At 34.5% G+C, this 12,699-nt stretch overlaps 1 protein-coding gene across 4 annotated transcripts in view; it reads left to right on the forward strand.

The window, feature by feature from the left end:
- Positions 1-12,699, forward strand: part of KPNA4 (karyopherin subunit alpha 4) — a 57,434-nt gene that overhangs the window by 25,025 nt on the left and 19,710 nt on the right. For all 4 annotated transcript variants that reach the window (XM_059163625.1, XM_059163623.1, XM_059163621.1 and 1 more), the window contains 5 exons: positions 1,516-1,611; positions 2,337-2,422; positions 8,143-8,229; positions 10,262-10,431; positions 10,524-10,568. In XM_059163625.1, coding sequence (XP_059019608.1) covers positions 1,516-1,611; positions 2,337-2,422; positions 8,143-8,229; positions 10,262-10,431; positions 10,524-10,568 — 484 coding nt within the window. The remainder of the gene's footprint in view (positions 1-1,515; positions 1,612-2,336; positions 2,423-8,142; positions 8,230-10,261; positions 10,432-10,523; positions 10,569-12,699) is intronic.

Genomic DNA, 12,699 nt, shown 5'->3' on the forward strand with positions numbered 1-12,699 from the left:
GATGCTCCTATATTTTAAGGGGAGGACCAGAGAAACTTCTGAGACTTTTGTATTAATGAGTATGTCAGAGAACGCATGGTTGTCTCATAATATAATACAGTCTTTCCTTTCTCTATTTATAAATATAAGAATAATGCTCTGTGTTATTATTAGTAGGACAGAGACACTTAAGTAATTGATCCTACTCATAGAATTTCATAGCGAGAGAAGATTTCACTGGTCCATCCAGTATCTTAGCCAGTATACAAATCTTTTATTAAAAATATTTATTAGAGTTTCCCTACTTTTGTGTATTCATTTTAAATAACCTAGAACAGATAGGAAAATTACAGAACTAACAGTATTGCCAACTATAGGTAAAAGAACTTCTTGGGACTTGGTTATATTGGAAGAAAATCATAGAAGTACTCACATCTCAAAATGGCAAATTAATGTTTACAGATAGGATGATTAAGAAATTTTGATATATTATTCTCACTATTTCCAGAGTTGATTATTTGAAGTTAGTTTCGACCAGCTTTTCTCAGTAGACATTCTAAGGAAAGCCATAAGGGCCCCAAGGCCAATATTTTTGAATTATGGTCTTTGGATCCCTAGGGGAACCTGAGACAACTTTATAAGTATATAAGATCAAACTCATTTTCACGGTAATACTAAGACTTTGTTTGCCTTTTTTTAACATGTTATGAATTTACATTGATGTTGGAAAAGTAACTGTGACTAGAATTGCTAGTACCTTAGCACAAATCAATTAGTGTCATCAAACTGATTTTGTATTATATTTTGTAGATATTGTAGGCACCATTGTGCACTCAAAAGAAAGGCCATTTTAAATCTTGAATGTCTTCAGTGAAGTAGTAGAAGAAAGTTCTTTTATTAAATCTGGAACCTAGGTTAAGAAAGACTGGGTTATTTCCTACTTTGTGCTAAGAATTGTGCCATGTGCTCTGGAAAATACTGTGAAAAAGCATGTGTAATTCTTGCTTGATAAGAACTTTAGAACCTAATAGAGAAGGCAAGGGTATATTAAAATTAGGGTGATACTCAACAACAAATGTAAGCATATTCTGTGTAAATGTTCTTGGAATTCAGAGAAGATATTGTGAAAACATACAAATTGAAATGGACTTTGAATAGATAGAGCTTGAATAGACAGAAAAGAGGGCATTCCAAGTGTGGGGAATAGAATGTGAAGAGCCTGGAAATGAGATTGAAATAGTGAGACAACTGATTTATTGTTGCATTACAGAGAATAAGATTCATTAGTTAGGTAAGACAGAGCCAACTTGTGGAGGGTCTAAGCTAGGGCAAGAAGGTTACATTTATTGGGTAGTAAATATGCAGCCATATTCTGCTGCTTGGTTTATATAGGAGAATGAGCTGATTAAGTTTTCATAAACATTGCTCTGTATGGTACTCAGATGGGTGAGGATTTGTGTAATCTTTATGTCAAGTATGAATTTGAATTTAATTATATACCATTAAATTTCACAAGAGTATGTATGTTTCTTATAGGAAGCTTTTGTCCAGTGATCGAAATCCACCAATTGATGACTTAATAAAATCTGGAATATTGCCTATTTTAGTCCATTGTCTTGAAAGAGATGACAAGTAAGTACATTAAGAAGTATTTTAGAATGTATTCTTTGCACAAGACAAGATTTTCTGGTAGTTTGATTTTTAAAGAAAAAAGAAAAGGGCTATGTGATGGAGTTGAAAAGCCAGTGAAAAACAGTGCAAGGTGTGTTTACACCAGGAGGTGAACATAAAGGCCAAAGAGGAACTTGAGAATGATACATTGAACTTTTAAGCTTTGAAAATTCGCAAAAACTAGTTTGGCTGTTAAGTGCTTGAGAAAACTGTTTGGGTAGTCATATGCAGCTATCTAAATAAAGAGTTTTTGAATGCCTGGATGGCTCAGTCAGTAAAGCATCTGCCTTCAGTTCAGATCATGATCCCTTGATCCTAGGGTGGAGCTCCCTGCTGAGGAGGGAGCCTGTTTCTCCCTCTCCTTTTGCCCCTCCTCTTAGCCCCATTCAGTTTGTGTTCTTGTGTGCTAGTTCTCTCTCTCAAATGAAGAAATAAAATTTTATAAAAAGAAAAAGGTTTTACTAAAAATGGATGGGACACCTGAGGAAATTGTAAGCTTTTTATACTGAAGAGATACTGTAAATAGTCATTGGAGGTTTTTAAAAAGTGCTGGATGCATAGATCGATCACTTTCAAACAAAATATTTAATGCTTTAAAAAATGTTTGAAGGGAGGAATGGTTGGTAGATATTAGATTTGGGCCAATGTAAAAATCCCTACAGTTCAACATTATTTGTTTTTTGTAGTCCTTCTTTACAGTTTGAAGCTGCATGGGCTCTGACAAACATTGCATCTGGAACCTCGGAACAGACTCAAGCAGTAGTTCAGTCCAGTAAGTTGGTGATTAACAGATAAAATTGTGATTTCTAAAAAAGAAGTTAGTAAAAAAAAAAAATAGTGATTCTCTTAAAAGAATAAAGCTGTTTTTATTAAAAAGTAATAGCTATCCAATTACAGGTTGGTTGAAATAGGCCAACTGAAGTATGTTATTTTGATCATATCATTCCAGTGACTGACATTTTCTATTTTCAGAAATTTATTTGTTGCTAAATCTGAGAACATTTTCTAATTATGGTAGCAGATTACATTATTGTAGTTACATTTTACTTATAGGACATCATAGAAATAAAGGTGTTTTTCCCATTGTCATACTACCTCTTGGCATCTCTTAATGAGAGTTTCATCATACGGGTCAGAGAAATTTTGTATAAAGTAGTCCTGTTGAAAAATGGCTTGAAATTTTTTCATTGTTACTATTTCAGGATTGCTTTTCTTATATGTTCCAAGAAATGTAAGTGGGAAATTATTATTGGAGGTAATAACCTGAATGTATCGTTTTCATAAATACTGTTTAATTCTTCTATCAAAGAAATTAATAATTTAAAGAAGGTACTTTTAAAGTGCTCTTCACAGAGTTGTAAACAGTATACTTGTATAAGCTTATTAAAATCTTAAGCACTGGGCGCCTGGGTGGCTCAGTGGGTTAAGCCGCTGCCTTCGGCTCAGGTCATGATCTCAGAGTCCTGGGATCGAGTCCCCCATCGGGCTCTCTGCTCAGCGGAGAGCCTGCTTCCCTCTCTCTCTGCCTGCCTCTCCATCTACTTGTGATTTCTCTCTGTCAAATAAATAAATAAAATCTTTAAAAAAATAAAAAAATAAAAAAATAAAATAAAATCTTAAGCACTAATTTCTACATGATTTTAAAGAGGAACAAAGGTATTATTCAAGTAAACATTTAATTATGTAGACATTTCTGCTGTAATATAATATAGAGTATTAATATTATCTTAAATCATGATAAAACTGGCTTAATTTAGGGTTTAAATAGACTTTGGTTTTGTGGGGTTTTTTTTGTTTTATTTTGTATAATTGACTGTTTACTAAATTTTATAATCTCAAGACAATATTTTAAGCTCTCACTCTTTTTCCTTTCTGTTTTATGTGCTTTTTTCAGGATTAGAAGGATCCTTAGAATTTAATGCTGCCAGTCTCTCTTATTTTACCAGATATAATAAATGAATGAATGATTTTTTGAGTAAAGTATGACCTACATGTATGGAAATAGCATTTTTCTAAGTACTATCAGAAGAAAGTAAAAATAGAATAATCATTTGTTCAGTGTAGTAGTATTCTGTTCAGATACAGACCTTTCTCTGTGTTTCCCATCCTTGTTATAAAGAAAGGGTGTTGTAAAGCAACAGAACCACTTTCTGATTCAGGAGGTCTTATATGGTATACAGGTATCACTGGCCTGCCTAAAGATCTGTGTGACGTTTATTTTTTTAATTGAGGTGTAATTGACATATATAGCATTAAATTAGTTCTAGGCATACGACATAATGACTCAAAGTATATACACCAAGACATGATACAATAAGTCTAGTTTCCCCTATCCTCATATCAAATTATATGATATGCAGTACAGTATTACTGACTACAGTTACCATGCTATACACTTAATTCCCATGACTGACTTGTTTATGATTGGATGTTTGTATGTCTGGACTCCCTTGTACTTCACTCATCTCCCAAAAGCCCTATCCTCTGTCAGCCATCACTGTTCTCTGCATCTATGAGTTTTTGTTTTGTTTGTTCATTTGTTCTGTTTTTTAGATTCCATATATAAGTGAAATCATACATTATTTGTCTTTCTTTTTTCTTACTTATTTCACTGAGTATCTCAAGGTCCATTGATGTCCTATATACAAGTATTTCATTCTTTTGGTAGTAGCTAAGTAGTATTCCATTGTGTGTGTGTCTGTGTACGTACACACGTCTTATCCATCCATCATCATTGGACACTTCGGTTGTTTCCATATACTGCCTATTGTGAATAATGTGGTAATGAACATAAGGGTGCATATATATTTTCAGAGGTTCTGAGTGGTTTCATCATAAGCATATTTGCTGAACACATTTTCCCCACTTGACTAATTGGTCATAAGGCAATTTCACCATTAAAGATAGAAGAATAACTGGTTGACAGTTTGATTTGATGGTTTGTTGATTTCGTCAGCTAGTTGACAGTTTACTTTCATTTCTGCATTGACACAGTACTCCCATTTTTATAGTAAATCTTAGCCCTCATAATAGTCTGTACAATGCCATAGAGTTATGAGCCCACATTTTTCATAGAACTTTGGAACATCTGTCAATAAACATGTGGTAATATGCTAAGAACAAAGAGCAGTGTAGAAGACTTTCACAATGTAATGCAAAGCTGTTACAAATATGCATCCTTGTATTTAGAAACTGATACCTCTCTTAAGGAAGAAAGAAATTTTAGGAAAAAATGAAAACGTGATGCCAGATGAAGAGATGAATCAACAAGAAAAATAAATGTATAATATTATGAAAGGAAAACTTTGAGGACAAGTGCTTAGGTACAGTCTGCAAAATAAAATCAGTTATTTGCATAGAATTGCATGAATCTACACACATTTTAAATGTATTCAAATGTTTTATATTTTGCAATAAAGTCTTGTTAATTTTGTCAGTGCATTTTTCATGTTTCATTATGTCCTTTTTAATGGATATCCCTCTTTTATTTTTGTGATTTTATCTTTTATGGCATAATTGCCATATGGCCAATTAGTTATAGAGTGAAGATGTTTGTGGCAAAGATGCTGATGGTGAATATACTGGGCACTGTTCTTAAATTTATTGTCATTTGCTTCAGATAAATACCCAGAAGTGGAATTGCTAGATCCTGTATTTCTAGTTTCTTTACTAGTTTCTTCTTTTTTTAGTTTTTTTATTAGCCTCCATACTGTTTTCCATAGAGGCTGCTCCAATTTCTATGCCTACAGGCAGTGCACGAGGATTCCCTTTTTTCCACATCCTGTCTAACACTTCTTATTTCTTGTCTTTTTGATTCAAGCCATTCTGGCGGTGTGAGGTGGTGTCTTATGGTTTTGATTTGCATTTCCCTGATGATCAGTGATGTTGAGCATCTTTTCATTTGTCTGTTGGTCATCTGTATGCCAGTGCTTTCAGTACTTTGAATATATCTTACCACTCCTTTCTGCCCTGCAAACTTTATTCTAAAAAACCTCTGATAGTCTTATGGGACTTTTCTTGTATGCAACAAGTTGTTCTCTTGCCACTTTTAAGATACCATCTTTATCTTTAGATAAACTCTTGCCATTTTAATTATAATGTGTGTTGGTATGGCTCTTTTTGGGTTCATTTTATTTGTAATCTGACTTCCCAGATCTGGATATCTCTTTCGTTCCCCAAGTAAATAAAGTTTTTAGCCATTGTTTCTTCACAAGTTTTCTGTATCTTTCTTTCTCTCTTCTCCTTTTGGGACCCCATTATGGGAACGTTGTTCCCCTTGATGTTGTCCTACAGGTCCCTTAAGATATCTTCACTTTTTTAAATTCTTTTTTGTGGGGTGCCTGGGTGGGTCAGTCATTAAGCATCTGCCTTCAGCAGAGGTCATGATCCCAGGGTCCTGGGATCGAGCTCCACATCTGGCTTCCTGCTTTGTGGGAAGCCTGCTTCTCCGTCTCCCCCACCCCCTGCTTGTGTTCCCTCTATCCGTGTCTTTCTCTCTGTCAAATAAAAGATCTTTTTTTTTTTTTTTTAAGATTTATGTATTTATTTATTTGACACAGAGAGAGAGAGATCACAAGTAGGCAGAAAGGCAGGCAGAGAGAGAGGAGGAAGCAGGCTCCCCACTGAGCAGAGAGCCCCATGTGGGGCTCGGTCCCAGGACCCTGAGATCATGACCTGAGCCGAAGGCAGAGGCTTAACCCACTGAACCACCCAGGCACCCCAATAAATAAAATCTTTTAAACAAAATAAAAAAATTCTTTTTTGTTTTGCTGCTCTGTTTAGGTGAATTCCACTGCCTTGTCTTCCAGGTCACTGATCCTTCCTTCTGCTTTATCCTTATCTGTTGTTGAATGCCTCTACTCTATCTTTCGGTTCAGTTATTGTGTTCTTCAGCTCTGTGACTTTTGTTTGGTACATTCTTATATTTTCTGTCTGTCTGCTGATATTTTTTCTGTGTTCGTCCATTTTCTCCCAAGATTCGGGAGTACCTTTATAACCATTGTTTTGAACTCTTTATCAGGTAAACTTTCTCCATTTCAGTAAAGTGTTTTTCTGGGGTTTTATTTCATTCTGTTCTTCAGTTTACTTATGTAACTTGACTTTCTGTGTTTGTTTTTATGTATTAGGTGAAATAGCTACCTCTCCCAGTCTTGAAGGAATGGTCACTGGAAGCATGTGTTTCAGTCAGCTGTCTGTGCTATCCTTTGGGGGTGGTAGCCTGCCAGAGATTGTTTCACTCCTGTGGAGCCCAGAAATGCAGAATACCCTCCTACTCCCAGCTACCAGTGCCAAGCATTCAAGGGGTGTCCCTTATGTGGACTTTAGTGCTTCTGCCAGCTTTGGCAGGGCCACAGGGGCATGCCAGGCCCGGATGAACTATCCCACCGGGTTTGGTGGGGAAGAACTGTAGTAGTGCTCTGCGCCTGAGGTGCAGGGGTGGTGCAAGTATCACTAGCTAGGTAGAATATATAAAAAATGGCACCTGTCAGCACCTCCATCCTGGAGGAAGTTCCAGTAGACCCTTATTCCTTAGGCAGTTGCTTTACAGTTGGCCAGGGAACCTCTTTCACATATGCTCTAGGCACTTTTCAGCCCACTGCTTTTGTGCTGGAGCCTGGAGCATGTGGGTAGGTGGTCTCTTAAGAGCATAGTCCTGGTTTTCTGCAGCCCTTTGGGGCTCTTGGATGATAGTCCTGTTGGTTTTCAAAGCCAGCCGTTTTGGGAGTTTGTCTCTGGTGTAGGTCCAAAGGGTTCAGGTGCCTATTTTGGTGCTCTAACCTCTCACTCTTCAGGGATATGCTCCGTATTTATGAAATCCCTCCGCTTGTAGGTCGCTGCTAGGTTGTAGGGCATAGCTTTGTTAGGACCTTAGTCTTTGCCTCTCCTGTCCATCTCAGTGTGACTTTTTTATCCTTTGTTGTGGAGGAGCTGTTGGGCTGCTTCTATGAAGGCATTATTGTATATGTAGCTATAGATTTGGTGTCCATGGTAGAAGCTGAGGTCAGCCACCATCTTGAACTGCACCCTCCTGTTATTTTAAATTTCTGTATTCAAAAGGTACTTCAACAGTTGGAGTCCCTTTTTTTCTCTGAGTTTGAGAATAATGCTTGAATCTATAAGGAATGAATTAATCTACTTTATTTTTAGGAATTGATTTTAATTTGGAATTTTATTCAGGTTTAATTATGAATGAAAATTTACCAGCTTGATTTGATATTTGTATCTTAAAACTGTCATTTTGATGCTGGGTAAGTGGTTTGCTAATCAAAAGTTTTCCACTACTGTTATTCTAGAGAAAATCATTTAATAGATATATATGTTAAATATATTTTTGATAGGTTCCTTTCTTCTTAGATTCAGCAAAGAAAAGATTGACTTTTGGTTTAGAGTATAGTATCTTCAATCCTTTTTTTCCCCCCAAGATTATGAGATGTAGTTGGCCTCTAAGACTGTCTTTAACCTTAAATGTTAATTTATGTTTTCCTCCTTCAGATGCCGTGCCACTTTTCCTGAGGCTTCTCCATTCACCCCATCAAAATGTCTGTGAGCAAGCAGTGTGGGCACTGGGAAATATCATAGGTTTGTATAAAACTTGTAATACTAGTCCAACAATTGTTATCAGATACTGTATAATAAAAATGACTGCCAGTAGTTGAAAAAGAAAAGCAATGTGTCTTTTTAGTACTGGTTTTTGTGCAATAATTTATAGAAATTAGAGCTGTTTTAAGTATAAGCCTATAATAAACAGAATGAACATTTTTGTTGCTTATGATACCATAGTATCTTTTTGTATATAGTCAACTCTTTTTTAAGTATATAGTCAACTCTTAATTACTTCAATAATTATGAAGTAATTATGTGATAATAGATCTCCTCTCCCTCCTTTATTATGTTAATGGATCTATTTTATTCCTTAACTTTCTCCACTGTCATAGAAACTAGTAAAAAGGAATATGCACAACATAAACCAATACTTTTTCTCCATAATGACAGTTCTAAAAAGAATCTTAATTGAAATTTTTACTGTCTTTCCTGAATTTTAGTACAGTAAAAGACAGTAATGTTATCCATTATCATCATGAGGAGGTATTTGTAGCTTTATAGACAGGGTCATTAAATATTAAATACCATGATTACTCTACCTCCCAGATTTTCTCTGACATAATTGTAAGAATAATTAAAGACAATTCTAATATTTCAAGATATGTTTTTAAACTATAAACAGACTTTACCCAAACTCAAAAATTTGAGTAAAGAATGGAAAAAAATCTGGGGTCAGAATGTATTATGTCCCTTGATGTTAAAGTTTATTGTTCTTGCATGGAAGTAGTCAGTATTACTTTCATGTACCTCTTCTATATTACGCTTTGGGGGCAAGGATAGAATGCAGGGGATGGTTAGCGTTCCATAATTAAAATGGGAGAATTTCTCTATAAACTGTTCTTCACATATGGTATATTGCTGTTAGGAATGCTATCATTTGTGTATCTAGATTCCTTCACCCCTTTGCTTTTATACCAACTTTAGATTTATAACTGTTAATGCAACATCTTGATCTTTGGTTTTTAATTCCAGTGACATTGTAAAATAATTAGAATACATGGATGCCAAAAGAATAGGCATTCTTATCTTGAAATATTACAGTGCAAGGAAAAGGGTTTTCATTTATAAAATGTAATACTTATTATGGTTTTAATGCTAGAAATTACAGTGATGCTATAGATACAGAAATTACATTTAACAGTTCACTAAGGCAGCAATTCTCACACTTTAGCCTATTTTCAGAATCATATGAAGGGGCTTATTAAAACCCCAATTTTGGATCCACAGAGCTTGTTTAACAGATTTGGTTAGGGCCACTGTGGGAACCCACGGCTCTAGTGATACTGATTCATCCCCTCCTTTTGACATAGTTTTTTATTTCTGAATTTTATTTTGGGCGTAGTCTTTTTAATGTGTAGAGTAATTTATAGTTAATACTTTTGGTACTCTGATATTAGATCATAAGTATAAATTCTACAACTTTTTTCTAGTAATATTTTGATATATATGCATACTTTTTTTTTAATTACATAAAAGTTTTTTAAACTGAGAGTACCATTGAGAGAAAATAAAAGCAACAGTCCTCTGCTCAAAAAGTACTCTAAAGGATCCTTAGGCTTCTAATTTTTAATGGCACAAAAACATAGGTGAACAATTTTTTTTTTTTTTTTTTAATTTGACAGAGATCACAAGTAGGCTGAGAGGCAGGCAGAGAGAGAGAGGGGGAAGCAGGCTCCCTGCTGAGCAGAGAGCCCGATGTGGGGCTCAATCCCAGGACCTTGGGATCATGACCGGAGCAGAGGCTTTAACCCACTGAGCCATCCCGGTGCCCCATAGGTGAACAGTTTATAAATCTATTGAATAAGTGAATAATGTGCAAAAAATATCTTACTACTTTATGTTGCTTTTCTTGTCTCGGAGACCTAAAATGAGAACTTGGTTATTGTTGTCTAAAACTTCTATATAAAACTAGTGTGTCTGGTTAAAATACAGAAAGCAACATATTCAACCCAGTGCTTTATGTTTTCTTAATTCCTTATTGTCAGTGTATTTTCACTCCTTCCTACAGGTGATGGACCACAGTGTAGGGATTATGTCATAAGTCTTGGAGTTGTGAAACCTTTACTTTCCTTCATAAGTCCATCTATTCCTATAACATTCTTAAGGAATGTTACTTGGGTAATGGTCAACTTATGTCGCCATAAAGATCCACCACCCCCAATGGAAACCATTCAGGAGGTAAACAGATGTTTTGTGTTTTGTCTTTTTGTTTTTTAACTAAACTGGATACCATTATGTATGTTTTTAAATCTATATATTTCTCTCTTCAGATTCTTCCAGCTCTTTGTGTCTTAATTCATCACACGGACGTAAATGTAAGTATTTTTTATGTGTATAATATGTATGTCTATGGTTACCCCTATGACATAGGGAAGAAAATGTTGTACTGGACATAATGTTCATGTACTCGATTAGGTTTTTTTCATTTCAAGAGTTGTAATAACATAGCTTACTATTATTGTATTTACTTTGTCTTTATCACAAATACAATTTACAGTGAAGAAATCAAGCCCAACTATATTTTGGTCTGGGATATAATGTATGTGGAGAGTTGGGGCAGTTAAAAACTCATTTTGGAAGTTCTTAAAGTTGCCAGTTAGTGATCCATCTCACTAAAATTATATCTTTGATTGGTCAAGAGCTTTTTATGGAAGCTCATTTTGATAGCCTGGCCAGTGTTTGAGAGAATATATAGGCCTAATAATATTTCATATTTTGAAAGATTAAAAAAATACTTGTGCCTTATGCATGGGTTTGTGTTGATACGCATACACCAATCCAAGAATATCAGTTGGTCTTGAATTTGTTTTTACTATATTTTTCCATCTATAGTGACTGATAGTGGTTTCACATGTTGTAGAGAGAACTCATAAATATCCAAACAAGAAAAAAATTTGTGCAGACTAGATTTTAAGCATAATAAATATACCTTATTCATTCTAACCAACACAGATGGCAAAGGAAAAAGCACCTCATAAAGTATGAATGAAGTGGGAATCTGACTGCTTATAAAACCAGCTTTGTCGTCATTGTGTTAGAAAAGCTAGGAATATGACAGGTAAAAGAAATCACAGGAATACAGTGCATAGCAACATTCAGGAACTTTGGTTCCTTAAAAGCAGCTTGGGGTGATGACCAGTGTTTGATAAGCTGCTTCATTCCTTTTCAGTTTCTGGGGTAATACATTTTTCCAGGATCTCTCTAAAGCATATAGAACAAACTAAAGTTAGAATTCCACTACATCGTGCAGTGATAAAATTCATTAGGTGAACATGATCATTGCTCTAAAGATACTTGGTTTTAGATCCCGTTAGTCTAGAATCCTTTAAAAAAAAAATATATATATATATATATATATATATGCATGCTATTTGGGGGTTTGCTCCTTAGTGCCAAGTATTTTTATTAAACCAGAAATTTTAATATTTTACTTTTAAATGAGTTCCAAAGAAGATTAATCTCAAAGTTTATACCCCTACCAAAAACCAGACATCTTGGTTGACCTTATTCAGAGATTGTATTATATTCTTTCCACCTGTTTACCCCAATCCAGGTGAAATTATAACTCTGTTATCTTGTCTTTTAATATATTTTGAATTTTTCAAGCCAGTGTCATTGTTTTTCTGTAGTAATATATGTACTGAGTAGTTTACTGTATAATAATGTTTACTGAAAATGCAGTCTTCTTAGGTAAACACTTAGCAGCAAATTCTTAAACCAGACCATGAAAGAAGTAAAAAATAAATAAAATTGCTTCTACAAATCATAAGTGAAATGCTTAAATTACAGTATAGTTATGATTAGTAAATTCATCATAGACTTTTAACTTCAATACAAGAAGTATATAAGAGGTCAAGTCTATTTAAGTTGTGATTTTGATGTGAGCATATTCATGATGTTTAGTGTTAGGCCTTTAAAAAAATTGTTATCTAGATTTTATGTACAGTCCTGGAGAAGTAACTTGAAATTTTTTGCCTCTATCAACAAATTTTGGCATATGTTGGTACTCTGAAAAAAAGATTCACATTTGTAAATTGAAATTTAGTTCTTTCACATATTTTGATAACCACTTAAATGTGTGTGAATTCTTTGATTTGGTGTCTTGTTTTTAGATTAAAAATAGCCTAAGAACTTTATTGAGTTTTTGAAAGAAACAGTGACAAAGTATTGTTTTCTTCTTCTAGGAGATTCTCAGATTTTTATTTATGTATTTATTTATTTATTTTATAAACATATAATATTTTTTTATCCCCAGGGGTACAGGTCTATGAATCGCCAGGTTTACACACTTCACAGCACTCACCAAAGCACATTCTCAGATGTTTTAAACCTAACATTAATTTAGAATTTAAAAGGTTTCAAAATTTTCTGACTTGTCTTTTGACAAATATAGTTCGTATTCCAGAAAAGCTTCAGAAGTAAAATTCCAGACACAGTTATTATTCC

Source organism: Mustela lutreola, chromosome 2 (assembly GCF_030435805.1).
Source record: "Mustela lutreola isolate mMusLut2 chromosome 2, mMusLut2.pri, whole genome shotgun sequence".
Classification (NCBI taxonomy): Eukaryota; Metazoa; Chordata; class Mammalia; order Carnivora; family Mustelidae; genus Mustela; species Mustela lutreola.